Below are 20,798 nucleotides of genomic sequence, written 5' to 3' on the forward strand. Positions count from 1 at the left end.
CTTCTGTCACTCTCTACCCATGAATTATTGTTGTTTTTTGTTAGCTGTTTCTCCTCGGGTCTATTCTCTCTCTTCTCTTCCCTCCTACATCTTTCCTCTGTGCTTTCTGAAACCCCTCTTCAATGATAATATCCTCAACCTCTTTACTATATAACTGTGTATACAACTATGATAAACAACTATAGTATACAACTAGATGTAAGTATAAAATAGCTGGCTCACCTGACAGTATCACTTACCCTGGAGCCTTCTCAGGGGAGACTGTTTCTTTCTTTTTCTTTTTTAATCCTCATCAGAGGATATGTTTTTATTGATCTTTTTTTTTTTTTTCCATAGAGAGAGGAAGGGAGGGAGAAATAGAGAGAAACATTGACCGTACACGCCCTGACCAGGAATCAAACCTGCAACCTTTTGGTGTATGGGATGATGCTCTAACCCACTGAGCCACCCGCCAGGGCAAGGGGAGAAGACTGTTTCTTGTCTTAACCTCCTACACCTTTGGGTCTAGAGCAGGTAATATCCTCTTTGTTTCCCAATGTCTATTCAAAATAATTTCTCAGTGGCATGTACCTAGTATTTTTGGCACTTGCAGTGGATCGTTTTTAACACCTCTTTCTCTATATGATAAAATTATTTTCAGTAAAAATAATGACATAAAACAAGTAATAATCACCAAAAAAATCCTCAAAGCATAAAATGTTTTTTATTTAAAAATATGTATATATTTGCTTTTTTTGTTGAACACAATTTCCATGTGTTCATCTTCAGTGAACAATTTTGAAGGTTTGTATTTCACTGTTCAAGGCTGACTTTAAACATTTTTGTATCTGAATAACCTTAGCTAAAACTCTGTATCAGAAAAGACGTTAACTCAGGAAAGTAAAATTGCACATTGCTATTATTGCTTATTTTGAATCTACTGCTTAAACATGGGAATATGTGGTTCCAGACAGTTTGGAATATGCCCAAAGCCAGATTGGAATATTTCAAACCATTTGAAACTTAGTAGAAATTGTGAGGTGTGTAGTTAAGTCCACTTTGTTGGGCTGACTGTATAACTGGGAGTTCCGTAAATTAACTTCCATTTAGATAAAATGTTTATTAGAGTACTCATAGGAAAACATCCTAATCTGAAGCTTACAATGTATGTTGAAATTAAACAGTCACAGCAGCAATTGTTTAGAACTGAAGCCAACAAAATATTTTTTCTGGGAGAAATATTTTATCACTAGATTGTTTAGATTTGTTGGTTCATAGTGATAATAAAAAAAAAAAGATCAAATTTTTGTTGTTGTTAATCCTCACCCAAGGATATTTTTCCATTGATTTTTAGAGAGAGCGAAAAAGAGAAAGACCGAGAGACACATCGGTGTGAGAGAAACACACCAATTGGTTGCCTCCTGCAGGAGCCCTGACCAGGGCCCAGGCTGGGGAGGAGCTTGCAACTAAGGAATGTGCCCTTGACCAGAATCAAACCTAGGACCCTTTGGTCCACAGGCCAACACTCTACCCACTGAGCCAAACTGGCTAGGGCAAGAAAAAAAAGATAATAGACTGTCGCCATCATCCTGCCCTTGGTAGGCCACTGTCGTTCACTCTTCTACCCTAGTAGCTTCACACTTATAGGGTCTCGTTTGTTAATGATCTAAACATCCTACCCCTGTACTCCCTCTTTTTATTGAATTTATTGGGGTGACACTTGTTAACAAAATTATACAGGTTTCAGGTACACAGTTCTACAATACATCATTTGTACACTGTTGTGTGTGTTCACTACCCCAAGAAAAGTCTCCCTACCATTTATCCCCTCTATACTTAACCCTTCTCCACAACTCTACCCTTACCACACCCCCGCCACTCGCAGTCACCACACTGTTCTCTGTGTCCATGAGTTTTTTCTCTTTCTTTGCTCAATCCCCTTATCCCATCATTCTTACCTCTAACCCACTTATCTGCTGAAAAAATATCAAACAGTTGGTCCCAGCCAGATGGCTCAATTGGTTGGACTGTCATCCCATACACCAAAACAGTTGTGGGTTCGATTCCCAATCCAGGCACATATAAGAGGCAACTGATTGATGTTTCTCTCTCCTGTCGATGTCTCTATCAGAAAAGAAAAAAATATATATATCAATAAACATATCCTCGGGTGAGGATTTTAAAAAATTAAATAGTTGGAAAGATGGGTAGCACTGTAAGTTTACAGTCCTCTATTTCAGTTGGACTGATACATCCTAGATATCTGGTTCTCCTGGCACATAACTCTCTTAAACCTTCTCTCCTTTTTCCCCACTCCCAGAACAAAAGGGAAACTATATTCTTGATAAATCACCTCATTTCTGACTTTATAGAAAAAAATAGGAGCTGTCAGATGGGAATACCTCAACCTTCCACCAAAGCACCTCAAAACCTTTTATAATTATCCTCATCATCTTCAAAATGCCCTCTACTCCCTCCACCCTGACCCAGCCCTGCAGTCTTCCAGCTGGGTCTCCTGAAAGTGCATCTATAGAAGCAGTAACTCTCCTGTATCTTCTGGCTCTTCTCAGAGAATTCAGCCTGCCTCTTGCCCTATCTGAACCTGAATTTCCTTGAGGACCCCATTTCTCCTGAAGCCTAACCATTGGCAGCTATTAATTTTCTTATATGTAGGTATTCAGATTGAGGAGTTGAGGTTGTGATTTTCTTGTTCCTCGTTGCTTTCCCTAGACTCTTCTCCTCTCTATTGGTAGAGCAGACATACAAAAGCCCTTTTCCTTTGAGTCATATGCCTTTCAACTATACCACTCTTTCACGTACCAATCTCTCAATTATAACCCTTTGTAATGTATTTTGGCAACAGAAGAAACAGGGAATACAAGAAAGACAAACAGTCTTTCTCACTACTTAAAGTCTTGTTATTACGGATGACATTAACACACAAGTGGATGATTCATCCAACACCTGGCCTCTTATTTTCTTGATCTTTGTCACCAGTGACCTCTTGCATTCCATTGATTTTATTTACTCCTATGATTACACTCTGAATCAGGTCATCATTTCAGTCCACATCCAAAAGCTGGCATCTTTTAGCCTGTTTGTTCAGCCATTTGCTCATTGTTTCTCTTGGTGACCTTCAGACCCTACCCCCTTTATCCAGTTTAGATTTTATGACCTGTTATTTTTGTTACACCTTTGTCTTGCCTACTGTGACTTTTTGTTACCTTTATAGCCCTGCTGTCCATCTTCTCTATACCTGCTGCACCCAAGCAAATGTCACACAATAGTATCATTATAAACTCATGATTAATAACCACTTCTGAGCTCTCGATAGGGCTCAAAAGCTCTTGTGCATTTATTTGTTCAAGTTGTTCTACCATTTGATCAAACCTCCATCCAGTTGGGCAAAACAAACCATTGAGTTATCTGTGATTCTTCCCTCTCCATCATCTTTCACTTCCAATCCATAATCAAATCTCATGATTTTATCTCCTAGAAGACTTCTAAATTAGACTCCTTTTTCCCATTTCTAGTACCACCACCTTAGTCCAAGCCACCATGATCTCTCACCTAGATTATTGCAACAAGCTGGTCTCACCTTCTCTAAATCATTCTCCACTGTAATCAGCATAATTTTTTCAAAATGCAAATCTATCATTGTCAGGAAAGCTGAAAGAGAAGGAGTTCGTTGAAGAAGGAAGGTATCAGATGCAAATCTGAGCACGTTATACTTTTGTTTAAAGTCCTTCCTTTTTTTTTTTTTTTTCCTTTTAGGAACTGACATGGTCCAGAAGGCCCTACATAATCTACCCTTCTGTCAGCTTCATCTCTTGTCACAATCCCCCTCAGTCCAACGATACTGTTCTTCTTTTGATTTCTTGAAGCAGCGTACTTCCTCCTGCCGTGGGGCCTTTACATAGGCTGCTTCCTTTCATTGGAACATTCCTTCCATCTTTGAGATCTCAGCTAAGGTGTCACTTTCTCTCAGAAGTCTTCACTTATTCTCAGTCTTGTCTACCTCTTTTCTGGAATAGTGTTCCTTTCCTTCAGAGAGTACTTAATTTATAAATTATACATTTGCTAGTAAGATTATATGAGCAATGTCTGTCTACTCTACTGGATTCTGCTGTATTATCTGTGTTTGTCCACCCTTATTATATCTTTACCACCTAGCACCATACGTAGAACATAGTGAAAATTTGTTGAATGAATGAACTTCATTTTCATTCCTCCTTCATGTTATATTAGGAGAGTTGTCCCACCTACCATCTAAGGCAAATCCTTCACTTGCACTCTCACCTATAGGATGAAGAGCCTATCCCCTCTCACCTTCTAAGGACATTCTTTCTGCTATGCTTCATCATGTCCCTCAAGTTACTGAGCTCTCCTTTCTATGCCAGACTTCTCATCGTCTCCATTTCCTCACTTGCAGTCACTCCTGAACTCATTGCAGTCTTCCTTCTTCTCCCACTACTTCATTTAAACTTGTGTTTACCATATTACCAAAGCTACCTACCAATGAACTCATGTAATTACAGGCAACAGACATGTTTTCATGTCTGTTTTGCTTGACCTGACAGCAACATTTGACTACTGATGATATCTTCCTTCTTAAATTAACACTTTCTATGAGCTGGTCTGGTGAGACACTTGGTTTTTCTCAAATCTTTCTGACCATTCCTTTTCTGGCTTTTCATTTCCCGATCCCTTGTTGATATTCTCAAAGCTCTGAAACAGCCCTCTCCTCTGTGATTTCTTTAGACCACCACATTCATACCTATGGCTTCAGCTTCCATCTAAATTTTTATAATTGCTTAGTTGATACTTTCACCCCAAATTTCTCTACTAACTTTACATATAATAAACTTTATATAATAAATATAAACATATATAATATACATGTTTAATATATACAACTGCTGTTCCCCCAGAGTTCTCTATTTCAGTTCATAGACACTAAGATATGCCTAGTCACTCAATAGAGAAACCAAAGCATCATCTTTGATGCCTCCCTATTTGTCACTATCAGAATCAAAGCCCTATCACTTCTACCCACAAATTATAGCTCAGATCTATTCATATATGTACACCTTCATTGCTGGAATTGTAATAAAAAGCATCACTATTCTGGCCTAGAGCATTGAAGCAACCTTCTAACCAGGTTTGTTCCCCTTTATTTACGACACTGTAGCAAGAGTGGTCTTTAAGAAACCCTAATCCTGGCACTTCCATGCTTAAAAAGTCTTTAATTACCCTCACATTGTCCTAAGGTTATATTCTAGATAGATGTCCATGGTGTAGAGGAACTTGCACAGTCAGGTCCCTTTCACCTCTCTAGCCTAATCTTTTAGCACTGAGCCCTCATACTATATTCTTCACCCCAGTCCCTAGCAATTCATTCTAATGTCACCTGTACTTTTATTCAAGTTAAGATGACAACTCCATTGTGTCGTTTGCATAAGCCAGTGGTTGGCAAACTGCAGCTCGTGAGCCACATTGGCTCTTTGGCCCCTTGAGTGTTCTAACGCCACTTCTTCAAAATAGACTCGCGAAGGCCGAAAACCGACTTCTGTGCGTGGGCCACGAAGTTTCAATCGCACTGTACGTGTGTGCCCGCACGTGGTATTTTGTGGAAGAGCCACACTCAAGGGGCCAAAGAGCCGCATGTGGCTCGCGAGCCGCTGTTTGCCGACCACTGGCTTAAGCCAAAAAACTTTGGAGTTAATCTTTGACTTCTCCACCTCTAGGACCTCATATGAGATCTGTCAACAGATCACACTGGTTCTGTCTTCAAAATATGAGAATTCCGCCACTTCTCACCACTCCACGCTGCCATCCTGGTTTAAACCACTCTCTTCTCTAGCCTGGATTTTGTAGTCGCCTCTCCCTGTTTCCTTCATTGCTCCCCAGTAATTTTTTCTCACAGAGCAGCCCAAGTGTCCCTGTCCCTCCTCTTTTCAGAATCCTCCAGAGCTTCCTCCCCTTTCATTCAGAGTAAAAGCCAAAGTCCTTGCTGTGACCCACAAGACCTGCGCAGTCTGGACCCGTTAACCTTGCTGACTTTACGCCTTTGCCTTTTCCCTCTTGCTCTGCTCCAGCCATTTCCCATCTTGTCTGCCTCTGGCCTGCCTTATGGTTTCATGCATTATCATCAGCTTGAAATGAGTTCTAGGTAAAGCTTTAGTGATATGCAACTTAGTAGAAAAATGTGAGAGTCTTTCTTTAGACGAAGTGAAGCATGGTATCTTTTACTCTGCCAGGTGGAAGGAAAGAGAGATGGGCATTTCCAGGAAGTGAGCAAAGGCAGAGGGAGATGAACCTGGTGTGTTCGGGAGCATAATAAAGTTTCAGGTAAATCAGGCAGACAGGTTGGATCAGTTAGGCCTCGAAAGCTAGGCAGAGAACTTAAAATTTAAGACACTGACTGATTAGGAAGCAGGGCTGAGAAGTGACCAAAAAAAGTCTTAAATAATAATACTGTTTCTAGTGAGTAGAGGACTGGAATGCTGCTAAACATCTACAGTGCACAGAACAACAAAGAATTTTCCGGAGTGGCAGTGGGAATGGAGAGATAAGCTTGTTTCACAGGAAAAATAATTTGTTGACTTGGTGAATCACCACACATGTAAAAAGCAAAGAAGGCGGGTAAAATGGAATGTTACTCGGGGCCTGAGTAACTGATAAAAGTTGTGGTGGAAAACTAATGGGGACAGGAAAAGTGTGTTGAGTTTAAAGTGAAGTCATAGCCTCAGAGCATATTGACTATGTACTGTCACCTTTCTTCTCCTACTGTGGGCAGAAGTCATCTTAATACGCATAATAAAAATTTTAAATTGCCCTGTTTGAACCTTTGGCTCTAATCACTCTTTAGATTTGTTTTAATGTTATATATACACCTTGTGGTTCTTTCTATAAAGAAGTCCCAATGAAGTAACAAAGCCGGTGTTGTGAAATCTCTTTCTTCAGGAATTTAGAGGCTTTGTTTTCAATTTCAGTGTACTCTTTTGACATTTGAAACACTTTCTGTATTTATAATTTCAAAGTGGAGATATTTGTGCATTTGGACAGCTATGCAGATAGTCTACATGTGATGGTATCTAGAAAGATTACCAACTACAAAGTGCAAAGCTTTAGGGCCCGAGTAGATTTCTTCCCAAGTGCCCCCGTGTTGTTAGTTCTTCCAGTTGGCTAGTTTCTTTGCAACTACCCAACACAAATTTAATGATTCTTTCACCCTGTGAAAGCCTGGTGTTGCACTTTGCTTATCCTGAATTTGCTTTGCTGTCATTTTTATGCATTTCAATTTAGAACCAAACCACATATCATAGTTTATGTGTTACTGCTTCTGTTAAGTACAAACCTGTTATCTTCCCGATGGGTGTGTCAAGCATTTGGTGTTCCTTTAGTGCGGAATAAAAACAGTTCATGATCTTGCTCACTCTCCAGTGCCTGTGCATTTACAGCACAACAGATTTACCGTTTGGACACTTATGTAATCAACTTTTGGGAATTTAATATATAGCTTTTAAATTCAGTTTCCTTCTATTCTCCCTAGAAAACATTATCCCCCAGGCTTTATGGGATATACCTTTTCCTCAGGCAGTTGAAATTCAGAATCCAGTAATTGTCACCTGCCATTCCTTTCAGTAAGATAATTTTATTCTTGAGAATAATTGTAAATTGCAAAACTAAATAAGGTGGTGTTTTCTTCTTGACCCTATCTATGTTGTGAATGATCTGTTTGTAATGAAATCTATTTGAGAGGATAAAATGTAGGCTTGGTCTTGAGAATGGGAAAATATGACTAAGTAGGTATACTGTAACCCTTTCTTCTTCATTTGCAGGAGTAGGAAAAGGGAAATAGTAAGGGAAACTTATTCCCTAAAATAACTCATTATCTTTATTTATAAAGATCCACAGATCTAATGCCTTTGTTGCTCCTGTGATTCAGGTTAAAATGGAAAGTCTTAGGAGAACTCTATGGCATGAGTACATTGCCTTGGAGACATAACATACAAGTAGCCACCCCTGTGAATATGAATGAATTTTAATGCATTTTCACTCGTATTGGTGCTGTTGATTTGACTGGCTATCTTAAATGAAACAAATTGTATAGATTGCTTTTATGTCTGATTTTTTTCTTAATTTTCCTTTCTCATTTAGTAGTTGAGGTGTTGGGTCCAAGGTATTAGAGGGAAAATTTTCTAGGGTCTTATTCTTAGGGTGATAAGGTTATGATATGTAAATATGGAACATAGTGGCCTCAACTCCTTGGGGTTAGTAAGCCACTTTCTAATATGTTAATCCCCTGTTGCATGACCTATTTAGTTTTTTCTTTGAAACAAAGCAGCCATTGTTCTGATTTGACTAATGTAATGAAGATATTAAGATAATAGGTTGCAAAGACTATAACTAAGTAATTTAGTCCAAGTATTTAGATGTTTATGCTGTATCCAAGAAATTCCCACCTTAGTCAACAACCTTGAGGTTGTTTTACTCAAGTTTTTGAAAACTTCTGACCCTACTTTACCTTTTCTAGGTTTCCATTATACCCCAAAGGAGGGGAGAAGTTGCAATTTGATTATGGTGTCTATCTTCTGAACAAAAATATAGCACAGGTAAGTAATTCCTCTTCCCTCCTTTCCTACTTTCTGCATACACCCTGCTTCTTTGGATTGTAAAACCCTCTTTGTTTATAAATAAGCACTGTTTTATTTAACCAGGTACAGCGTTCATGCAAAGTTCATCTTTGGCAACAGCCTTATTCTGTGCCATTATAAATACTACTGTGAAGCAATGGGTACAAATTGGAATCCTCCTGCTAAACTCAGGAGCCCATTACTGGGTTGTAACTGCTAGTAGACTGTACTTGAATGTGGACTTTACAACGCTTTTCCTCTGCAGCTGACCAGTAATAGCTTCCTTCTCTTAGACCACTTCTAGGGACTCACTTTGCATTGGGAATTGTTTATGGAGTAAAAGTTTAGTGGCTTTGGCAAGTCCTTCGTGGTCTCCTCACCTTATCCAGGGCCAGAAAGAAAAGACCAAGCACATGGTCCTCCCAACCTGTCTTGGATTTTTGTGGTTCTCTCCACACCACACCAGTTAACATCTCATTTAAATAATGTCTTTCACATGCCCTAGAAAGACTAGCATGCTTGCTTGGGTTTGCGTTTTCCATGCAGCGTTTCCTGAGCATACTTGGCTCTACTTCGAGAGGTAGACTTCCATAAACGTCCTAGTTATACAGGAAGGTCAGCTTCAGTGCTCTGATTTTATCTGGACATCCTTCTAATTGGACGAGAACATGGACGAGTATCCAGGGTTTGGCTGTTATTGAAAGACATTATAAACTGTATCCTCAGATCTCTACATTTAATAGCAACAATAATGTTCATGATTTTTTTATTTACATGAGCCCAAATTGCCTTTCATCTATGTGTATCTAAAGATTCACCAAACTATTCCCTTAGTCATTCCTTGTAGATCTAAAATTATTCCTTCATAGGGTGTCATCTTTGCCTTTTTTCACCTCATTCAATCTCAGTTTAATGTTTTATTTTCTACTTTGATTTTTATTAAGATTCTTATCCTTTTCTACCATCGGATAAAATTTCTAGTTTGAGGTCCTCAATTAATCACTTGCTTTAAAACCTCACACTCATTGCCCTCAGTCACACTGCTTGTATTGTTACTACCACTCCAGCTCATGTTCTGCACTCCAGGCAGGCAGCCTTGCTCGCAGCCTCTGGCCTGTGACTCATCTTTCCATGTGCCATTCTTCCCACAACTGATGCTTTCCCTCTCTCCATTTTTGGCAGAAAAGTATCTCAGTCTAAGAAACAGGACTTGCATTTCAAGGCTGCCAAATTCACACTACTGACCATGGTTGTCATACTATGAAAAAGGCGGTGCTGAGACAGAACTGGTCCAGAACTGACCAGACTAAGGGTGCATTAAGGAAAGAGAGGTCTAAGTAAATTAGGGGACATGGATACTGGGGTCCAGAGTCTGGAAGTCAGGATATTAGGAACATTGGCCTCATTTAGTAGAACTGAGTTCTGATCTGAGTTCAGAGGTTCTCTTACCTATTTTCTTTTCTTGCTCTAAGCACCTAGGCCCTAGGTTAGAAGGCTGCTGGAAGATTCCAGGTGAAAACTACTCCTAATTAAAGCTAGGGCCAAAATGCCTAGATTTCCTCATAAATCCCAGCTTCACACACACACACACACACACACACACACACACACACACACACACGTACACACACATGCATGCATGCACACACTTAGTTCTTTCTTCTTAGCACCCAATAGGAATGCCAAGAGTTGGTGTAAAGAGGTTCTAAGAATAGTCCAGCTTGTTTTGAAAACAGGACACAGATGGAGGCTGATTGTGTGCGTGGAAAATTGGGTGAAGTCAGCCCTCCACATCAGACTCTTAGTATCTGTTTGGTCCTCACTTGAGAGCACTTCCCAAGTAGCCTCTGACTTTATTCTTAACTGAACCAAGGCCACAAGTATGTTGCACTAATTTTATTCATCTGTTTAAAAAATGGATTACTTCTAGTAATTTTGTATCATCTGTAACTTTATACTCTTTTTGAAAATGAGAGGTTACACTTGTGTTTTTGTTTAAGATTCATAGGTTAACCACTGTGGTTTTTTGTAGCTATTGTGGCAGTTTTAAAAGGACAGGACAATAAGCTTCTTATAAACAGACTTCCTTAGGTTTCAGAGTTCATTCAGGAAGCCCCTTTCTTAGCATTTAGAAAGAAACTTTTAGCAATTTTATGCCCTTTAGCCTTTCTTTGCTTCAACTCTTTCCCACCTCTTACTATTTCTTGGGAATGTTTCATTCTGTCTTTGGCCTTTCTACCATCACTTTATTACATTTCAACTTATAGCAAATCAAACAACCATTAATTATCACGGCTTCTAGCCAGGTAGTATATCAGTAAGATATTTCTAACTTTTGAAGGTTCATTTTCTATACATATATCCCAATACATGTTGTCAAAGGGGAGTTTGTCTTCTGAGCCAGTCTCATTTATATCCCATCTCTAGAGATGTGAACAAATCATACTATTAAAATGGCCCCACCTCAGTAATCTGTAAGCCACGTTAGTGGAGGTGGATGAAAGCACTGGCATGTGTTAAAGTGCCAGAGAAGAAGTAGTGAAGTCATTTAATACCGAATCCATAGCTCGGTTAAGGATTTGAATGAATAGTCAATAGGACCTTTCATCACAACCAGAAGTAGTAGTAAAATCACTTTTTTGGTAGAGGAAATGACAGAATTTAGTAATATTTGTTACTTCAGTATTTGGGATCAGTCCAGCCCAAGTTTTGAAAGCACAAGCTTAGAAAGACAGGCCTTCAAGTAGAAATCCTAAAGTGTTGTTTGAAGAGCTGAGAGGATTAGTGAGGCCTGCTTGCCCTCTTCCTGTCATTGCTGTCTGAAGGTGTGTGTGTGCTGGCGTGGTGTTGCAAGTGCAGAAAGCAAAATGGCTCGTTTTTAGCACCATTTGCTAATATTTTTCAAGTGTCAGCCCTTTGTCTGGAAATAGCATTCTTTGTTGGTCAGCATTTAACACTATATGAATGGGCCTGGCAAAATTCAGGTGCAGTGTAATTAACATTGACTTAAAAAACCAGGTCCTGCCATAATTGTCAGTAAGTTTTTATAAGTATATTAGAATTTGTGTATAGCTTTTAGTTCCCAAAGCATAAAAAGTAGTAAATCAAAAAATTACAATACTTTTATGTTATGGAGAACTTTATAGTTTATGGTACACATACATATATATTCATGTGACCCTGTCATCACCTTACAACATGAAAAGAACAGCTAATAGTAAATGAATTTGAAAACAGGATGGCTTTTGACATCCGTCACTCCAGTGTAATACCACATAATCTGACGTATACTTCATTGTTTTTTATATTTCCATCCTAAACCTGCACAAAATCAAAAAAGGTGACTTTCCCAAATAGAAAAGGAACTGAATATCCATTTTGCACGTTATGAGATTTTCATGAGTAAGCACAATGCTTGAAACACTACAAATTCTCAAAAGATATTTTAATAAATGAATGAATTGTGATATAGCACCATCACACGGCTAAGAAACTGAGTTTCAGAAAAGCTGTGACTTGCTTAAAATTGATGAGTTGGTTGATTCAACAAATATTTGTTAAGCATCCATATGCTGAATATATAGGGTGCGGCAAAAGTAGATTTACAGTTGTGAGTATGCGAAACAGGTTTTACTATTGTGTTGTTATTTATTAATTATTGTATTATTTTCCATACGAACAACTATAAACCTACTTTGGCCCTACCCTGTATGTACTGAGTTAGGTCTCAACTGATAGAGGAGTGAATAAAACACCCAAGATCCCTTCCTCATATGTAAGGTAAGCACAAAAGGATAAATATTGTATGATTCTACTTATATGAATTATTTAGAATAAGCAAATTCATAGAGATCAGAAGTAGATTAGAGGTTACTAAGGGCTGGGGAAAAGGGAAAGTGAAAGAGTTATTAAGTAATGCTTATAGTTTCTATTTGGGATGATTTAAAATTTTTGGAAATAGTAGTGATGGTGGCACAGCATTGTGAATTAATGCCACTGAGTTATACACTTAAAAATGGCTAAAATGACAAATTTTATTAAAAAATAATTTAACCTTTTGCACTCGGATGTCAAATGTGACTCGACACGGTTAGTATTTAATTTTTTAAATACCCCAGATTTTATAAAGCGCAGCAGTAGAATAAAAAACTGGAGTTTCTTTTCATACAAACTTATTTATTTGGATTTTTTTATATTTCAAATTATTGATACATTCAAAGAGTATAAAAAGAGCTGCTACTGATGCTAACCATGTCGAGTCACACTCGACATCCGAGTGCAAAAGGTTAATAGAAATTAGTAAAATTACATTATGGAAGATGAGCTAATGGATTGAATTGGGAGATGATGAAAAAGGAGTAATCAAGAATGACTCAGGTTTTGTGCATGAGCAACTGGAGGTTGAAAATGCCATTTAGACAACTCTAAAATTCTGGGGTGAAGGCCAGGTGTTGTTGGTTTTTTTTAATCTGTTTATTTTGTGGGATGTGGAGTTGTTGGTTTGTGTGTGTTTTTTTAAATGGTAAATATCAGTTCATGTTTATATGCTTACTGGAAGCCCGGTGCATGAATCCGTGCACCAGTGGGGTCCCTCGGCCTGGCCTGCGTGATCGGGCTGAAACTGGCTCTCCAACATCCCCTGAAGGGTTCCAGATTGCGAGAGGGTGCAGGCCAGGCTGAGGGACCCCACCTGTGCACAATTGGGGCTGGGGAGGGATGTAAGAGGTTGGCCAGCCAGGGAAGGACCACAGGAGGGCTCCAGGGTATGTCCAGCCCATCTCATTCAGTCCCGATCAGCTGGACCCCAGCAGCAAACTAACCTACCGGTAGGAGCGTCTGCACCCTGGTGGTCAGTGCATGTCATAGCAACTGGTCAACGGATCGACTGTCTGCCCCTGGTGGTCAGTACACGTCATAGCAAGCAGTTGAGCGGCCTTAGCATATCATTAGCATATTACGCTTTGATTGGTTGAACAGCCGACAAGTCAGCTTGACACTTAGCATATTAGGCTTTTATTATATAAGACTAGAGGCCCGGTGCACAAAATTCGTGCACGGAGGGGTGTGTCCCTCAGCTCAGCCTGCACCCTCTCCAGTCTGGGACTCCACCCATGCACCAGGCCTCTAGCCTATCTAATAAAAGAATAGTATGCAGATTGACCATCACTCCAACACACAAGATCAAGATAGCTGCCCCCATGTGGTCAAAGATGGCTGCCCCCATGTGGACACAAGATGGCCACCACAAGATGGCCAGCAGGGGAGGGCATTTGGGAGGGACCAGGCCTGCAAGGGAGGGCAGTTGGGGGCAATCAAGCCTGCAGGGTAGGGCAGTTAGGGGTGACCAGGTCAGCAGAGGAGGGAAGTTGGGGGCAAACAGGCTGGCAAGGGAGCAGTTAGGCATCAATCAGGCTGGCAGGGCAGTGGTTAGGGGGTGATCAGGCTGGCAGACAAAAGTGGTTAGGGGCAACCAGGAAGGCAGGCAGGTGAGCAATTGGGAGCCAGCAGTCCTGGATTGGAGAGGGTGCAGGCTGGGCTGAGGGACACCTCCCCCTCCCCAGGCCTCTAGTCTTCTATAATTGAAACTTTGTAGCCTTAAGAGGAGGCCAGGGCCAGCCAGGGTGTGCAGAAAGTTTGGCTTCCTCCATTGCCAGGGAAACCCAAGCCTCCTGCTCGCTCCGTGGCCGCAGCCATCTTGGCTGGGTTAATTTGCATACTTGCTCCTGATTGGCTGGTGGGCGTGGTTTGTGGTGTAGCAGAGGTATGGTCAATTTGCATATTACTCTTTTATTAGATAGTATATGACTGATCAAATAAAGAGATATTATCAATACAAGATAAAAAAAAGGGATACTTGCAAGAGTAGAGTCTTTGAGAAGGGATGAGGAACTAGGATACAGAACATAAGTGAACATATGTTGACATAAAATAGGGAAAGGAGACACTTTCAACCAACTTACAGTTTTACAAAAAGCTGGTTTCATTTAAGAATTTTCTTGATGCAGCAGTTAAAATTAGTAATTTTATTAAATCTTGACCATTTAGCACATATCTTTTTAATATTCTGAGTGATGGTAAATGAAATAAATATACATAAATCACTTTTGCTGTATGAAGTATAATGGTTGTTTTAAGGAAAAGCCCTTGGGCAATTGAGTTGCTAACTAAACTACCTGGTTTTTCATAGGACACCATCTTTACTTGAAAGAATGACTGACAGACAATCAACAAACTGTTCAGACTTAGGTAGATGATAAAATTTAATATTTTTAAAAATATATATTTTTATTGATTTCAGAGAGGAAGGGAGAGGGAGAGATTGAAACATCAATGATGAGAGAGAATCATTGATTGGCTGCTTCCTGCACACCCCCTACTGGGGATTGAGCCCACAATCTGAGCACGTGCCCTTGACTGGAATCGAACCTGGGACCCTTCAGTCTGCAGGCTGACACTCTATCCACTGAGCCAAACTGGCTAGGGGTAAAATTTAAGATTTTTAATGAAAATTAGTATTTCGGAAAACTTGCGTTTGTCCCATGAGATTGACAGATTCCCATTCCTTAAATATGTTTTTGATGAGGTTGGTAGTGATTTTTAACAACTGTGATTTTAAAATATTTCATAATGAATGTGTCAACATTTAAAATCTTTATAACTCAGTGAGCCAATATTTTCCAAGTGACAAATGTATGATGCTATGAAATCATGTACAGGTAAAGAACTCTTCAAAGTGCTAAAAACGATGTAAAAGTATGTTCTGTTTTCAGATTGACCTTGTTACTAACCTTTAAGAAAATACTATTTGATGAGTTTGGGGTATCAGAGAAGAATAGCCACAATTATTTGAAAAGGATATAAAATACTCCTTTCTTTTCTAACTACATATTTATATGAGGCGGGATTTTCTTATGAAACAACATATGGTAACAAAATGAATGCAGATGAATACATAAGAATCCAGCTGTCTTCTGTTAAGGCAGACATTGGAAAAGAGACGTACAAAAATATAAAACAAATGTCCCTCATCTCTCTAAGTTCCTTTTTTGGAAAATGTGCCCATTTTTTATTAAAAATACTTATATTAGAAAGTAATAGATTTCTATTGCTATATTAAAATGAATTAATAAATGTTTTTAAATTTTCTGAATTTTAACTTCTAATGTATTATATTATGACCCACATAAACAAAAGCTCTTTTGGGTCCTCAATAATTTTAAGAGCATAAAGGGATGTTGAGACCAAAAGATTTGAGAAGCACTATCTAGAGAATGGCCATCTAGATTTCCTATGAAACACTTCAGATTGCTCAAGTTCAATAAACCAAGACACATGTGCCAGTTCCCCAAATGTGGAAACATTGGATAAGAGACTGACCAGTTTGAATTCAGGTAATACTGTGTAGTACAAGTCATCAGGACATCAGTGGATTCTTCCCTGTTGCTCTTGCCTCTTCTTAAGCCATCCCTCTTCTTTCCTTTCTTGAAAGCTCAGGGACTTAAGAGCAATGCTTTGTGGATACAGTTTACAAATACTAATGATGATTTACATTTGTATCCTATATAATAAAAGCCTAATATGCAAATCGACCGAATGGCAGAATGACCGGCGGAACAACCGGTCGCTATGACATGCACTGACCACCAGGGGGCAGATGCTCAATGCAGGAGCTGCCCGCAGCCCGCAGGCCGCAGGCCAGCCAAGGTGGGTGCCTGCAGAAGAAGGCAACCTGCAGCGGCGGTGGAGGGCAGGGCCAGCCAGCAAGCGGGCCGGCGCCACCCGCTGGTCGCCTCCAAGGCAGGTGCCAGCAGGGGCCACCCGATTGCCCTGCTGGTTGCCCCACAGAATAGCCCTTATCACCGGCCAGGCCTAGGGACCCTACCTGTGCACAAATGTCATGCACCGGGCCTCTAGTTGAATATAATGGCTTTTGGTATATTTTTAGTTCTGTGTCTGATTTCATACTCTATGAAATATGATAACCAAGTCTGTCTTTAGAGATAAAAATTGAGCTGCTTCTATGCTTACTGCTGCTATGACAAGCTATTATGGCAAATAGAATTCAAGAAAAATCTTTTGAGGTCAAATCTGGCTATATCCAACTGATATTGTTTTCTTCCTTTTCCTCCCCTCCCCTGCCTCCCTGCCTTCCTCCCTCCCTTCCTTCCTTGCTTTTTTCCTTCCTTCCTTCCTCCAATTTGGATCTTATTACAATACTATGAGTGGTTAGGGCACAGATAGTAATTTGCCTTTTACAGATGAGATCCTGAGACCATGAGTTAAGTAGAATAACTAAGATTAGAATCCTGGGGACTTCATGACCTTTCTTCCTTTTCCTCTGTTACCTCTTTCCCATTAAGTTATTTTAAGACTTCATAGAAAGTAAAAGTAGTTTCAATTTCCAAAAAACTGTTGGAAACCTCTGTTCTGCCAAGGACATGGTCTTTCTCTAAAACTTGACTACTCACGGGCTCACAGTGCACAGCTATTTAGAAGGGATCAATGCCAGCTTACACCCAGCAGCTTAAATTCATGTGTATTTCTTCAACATACAGTCCAGTGTATATGACACATGAGGAGAAAATGCATTTTTATTTCTTACTTCTTCTTGGCATCAAGAATAAAAATGCCAAGGATGTTTTAATAGTCAAAATGCCCCCAACATTGTCCAGCAATGTAGAAACTATTTTTAAGTCCTATATCTATATATTTTAAAAAAACACTTTACTGATATATAATTCACATACCATACAATTCACCCATTTGAAATGTACAATTCAGTGGTTTTGAGTATATTCATCTAGATGTGCAACTATCACCACAGTCAATTTTAGAAGATTTTCATAACCCCAAAAAGAAATCCTATACCCCTTAGCAGTCACTCACCATTCCCCCAAGACCTCTATCCCTAGGTAGCTACCATTCTACTTTCTGTTTCTATATATTTGCTTATTTTGGACATTTCATATAAATGGAACCATAAAATATTGGCTTCTTTCACTTACCAGGGTTCAAGGTTCATCCATGTTTTAGCATGTATCAGTCACTTATTTTTATTGCCAAATCATCTTGGCAATTTGAAGTTACATATGGCTATACCACATTTTATTCATCTACTCCTCAGTTGATAGACATCATCTGTGTTATTTACACTTTTGCCTAATATGAATAATACTGCTATGAACATTTTGTACCAATTTTTGTGGGGACATATGTTTGTATTACTCTTAGGGATATACCTAATAGTGGAATTGCTGAGCCATGTGATAACTACTAGAGGCCCAGTGCATGAAATTCATGCATGGGTAGGGTCCCTAGCAGCCGCCAGCTGCTGGCCAGGGCCTCCCTTCCCCTGGCTGGTCAAACTCCTGGTCAAGGGGACAATTTGCATATTAGGCTTTTATTATATAGGATGTTTAATATTTTGAGGATTTGCCAGACTCTTTCCTAAAACAGCTGCATCATTTTACATTTCCACCAGCAATGTATGTTTCAATTTCTCTATGTCCTTGCCAACACTTGTTATTTTCTGTCTTTTTTATTATAGCCATCCTACTGAATGTAAAGTGGTATCTCATTGTGGTTTTGATTTGAACTTCCCTAATGGCTAATGATGTTGAGCTTCTTTTTTATGTGCTTATTGGACATTTGTATATGTTCTTTGGAGAAATGTCTATTCAGAACCTTTGCCCATTTTTTAATTGGATCATTCATCTTTATTGTTGAGTTGTAAGAAATCTTTATATAACCTAGACATAGATCTCTTCTCAGAAGTATGATTCACAAATATTTTCTTCTATTCTACAGGTTCTCTTTTTCATTTTCTTGATAGTGTTCATTGAAACACAAGGGTTTTTCGTTTTGACGAAGTCCAATTTTACCAATTTTTTTCTTTTCTTGTTTATGCTTTTGGTGTCATATCTAAGAAAGCTTAGCCTAAATACTTTTAGGGTTTCTTCTGTGTTTTAGCTTATATGTTTAGATCTGTGATCCATTTTGAATTAAAATTTTTTGGCATAGTGTAAGGAAGGAGTCCAACTTCATTCTTTTGCATGAAAATATACAGTTGTCCCAGAAAAAAAAATGGTTGAAAAGACTGTTTTTTACCCTTTGAATTGTCTTGGCACTCCTGTTGAAAGTTATTTAACTATAAAATGAGGATTTATTTCTAAACCCTATTCTTACGCTAGTACCACCCTGTATCTTTTTTATTTAAAAAAATACTTTCCAGAAACAATAATAATATATGTCAATTGTAGAAAATTTTAAAAGTACAAAAGAAGATAGAAGAACAGAATTTTTTTAATAGTCCATAATCTCACCATTCACATGTACAGTCATTGGCCCCAATACCACACAGCTACCAGTTTTTATACTTGGACCTAAATGTGGTCTGTGTGAACTCCCTGAACATGTTTTGAGTATTCAATACATATTTATTGAAAGAAAGAATGGTGAGTGAGTTAGCCAGGAGATTATTCTTTCCTCCTTAAGGTTGATGGTTAATTAAGCTATTTCTATTTAGATATGTGTGTATTTAAATATTTCTTTAAATATATATTGACTTATGTTGAAGGCTTTAACTGAGGTAGAAAATTAATATACATAGTTGTTCCCAAAAGTTTCATTCTGTATTTTAAGGAATAACATTACCTTCTTGTAGTTGCAAGTAATTTGTTGTGTTCATTATTAAATTTTTTAAGAACAATGTCAGCTACTAACCAGTTTCTTAGACATTTTTAATGACATATTAGCTGTGACCACTGTATTCTTCAAATGCTGAGAGCAATAAATTGACAAGATAAAACAATTTGTTTATACCTCATTTGGACATTTCCCCCCACTTTAAATTGAAAATAGAAATCCAATGCCAAAAGTATCTTCCCAAATGAAAAATAAAACAATTGTAACTTACATTTATATAGCTTATTTTAGGTTCAGTGATCTTGCCCATATCCTTTTATCCTTTAGTCTTTCTATTATTATCTGCATTTTACATTTAGATAAACTGAATCTCTGAAGAGTGAGCAAAGAAATTTAGGTCCTAATCTTCTGACTCTTAAGTTCAGGGGCCCATACTTGCTGGTTTCCTTTTATCAGACAGAAAGAAACATATTAAACAATAGTTTTCCCTTTTATCTGTGGCTATCTTAAAGCTAAATATAAATTTGGCATCTTATTTGGTTTAGAATATTTGATAACTTCTATCTTTTCATTTACCCTAGTTGTTTTTAAAAATTCACTTCAGCCTTTTTACTTTGTACATTTTAATATTTTAACCTGGCATATAATTTTCTTCAACTAAAGAAATAAACTATTTATTCAGTAATGATGTTAGCCTTTTCCAAAGCACCACCATGTGGGACATTTTTTGCTGGGGGAAAATTATTTTAAGAATGCACCTCAACTGAAACAAAATACACAGTGCTTAGTTTAGAGAAGGTCAACTATAAATTCTAACTATATTTTTATGGTTAAGCTCATGAAATGAATTATGAGAAGTAATATATATATGAAAAGTGAATTTGGTTTCATTTTAGTTGGCATCAAAGTGACAGTCATAGCTTAGGTTTAATCTACTTAAGGGCATAAAGTTCAAAAAGTGTTATATGTAAATTTTGTTACCTGTTAGAGAAAAACAATTAAAGATGTGCAGACTTGGGTTGCCAGGGAAAATAAAATTAGTACCCTAGTTAATGTAAATTTATCAAGTAAAAGCCAAAATAAATCCTAGACTAAAAAGAGCTAGAATAAATTCAGCATAACTGAGTGTTTAAGAATAAGTGCTATGGACCTATGTAGACTACAAGGGTTCAATTCTATCACTTTATATGATTTTGGGTAAGTTACTTAATCTCTCTGTACTTTCAGTGCCCTCATCTGTAAAATGAGGATAATAATAATATTTATTATTATTATAATTCTTATCTCTATGAGGATTAAGTGATATATGTAAAGCACTTAGAATAGTACCTGGAGCACAGTCTTTGCTAAGTAAGTGTTTCCTAAATAAATGAAATGCAAAGTGCAGTATAATCATTGTTATAAAGAAATACCATATTCCACCCTGGCTGGGTGGCTCTGTACAGTGTAGTGTTGTCCCAAACACCAAAAGGTTGTGAGTTTGATTCCTGGTCAGGGCACATATCTAGGTTGTAGGTTTGAGCCCCGGTCGGGGAG

The 20,798-nt window shown here is 38.4% G+C and overlaps 1 protein-coding gene across 1 annotated transcript in view; it reads left to right on the forward strand.

Moving 5' to 3' along the window:
- Positions 1–20,798, forward strand: part of UVRAG (UV radiation resistance associated) — a 271,885-nt gene that overhangs the window by 183,753 nt on the left and 67,334 nt on the right. Inside the window, exon 13 of the mRNA XM_079787935.1 lies at positions 8,519–8,597. Within this exon, the coding sequence (XP_079644061.1) occupies positions 8,519–8,597 (79 nt within the window). The remainder of the gene's footprint in view (positions 1–8,518; positions 8,598–20,798) is intronic.

The sequence above is a fragment of the Cnephaeus nilssonii genome, assembly GCF_951640355.1.
Source record: "Cnephaeus nilssonii genome assembly, chromosome: 13".
NCBI lineage: Eukaryota > Metazoa > Chordata > Mammalia > Chiroptera > Vespertilionidae > Cnephaeus > Cnephaeus nilssonii.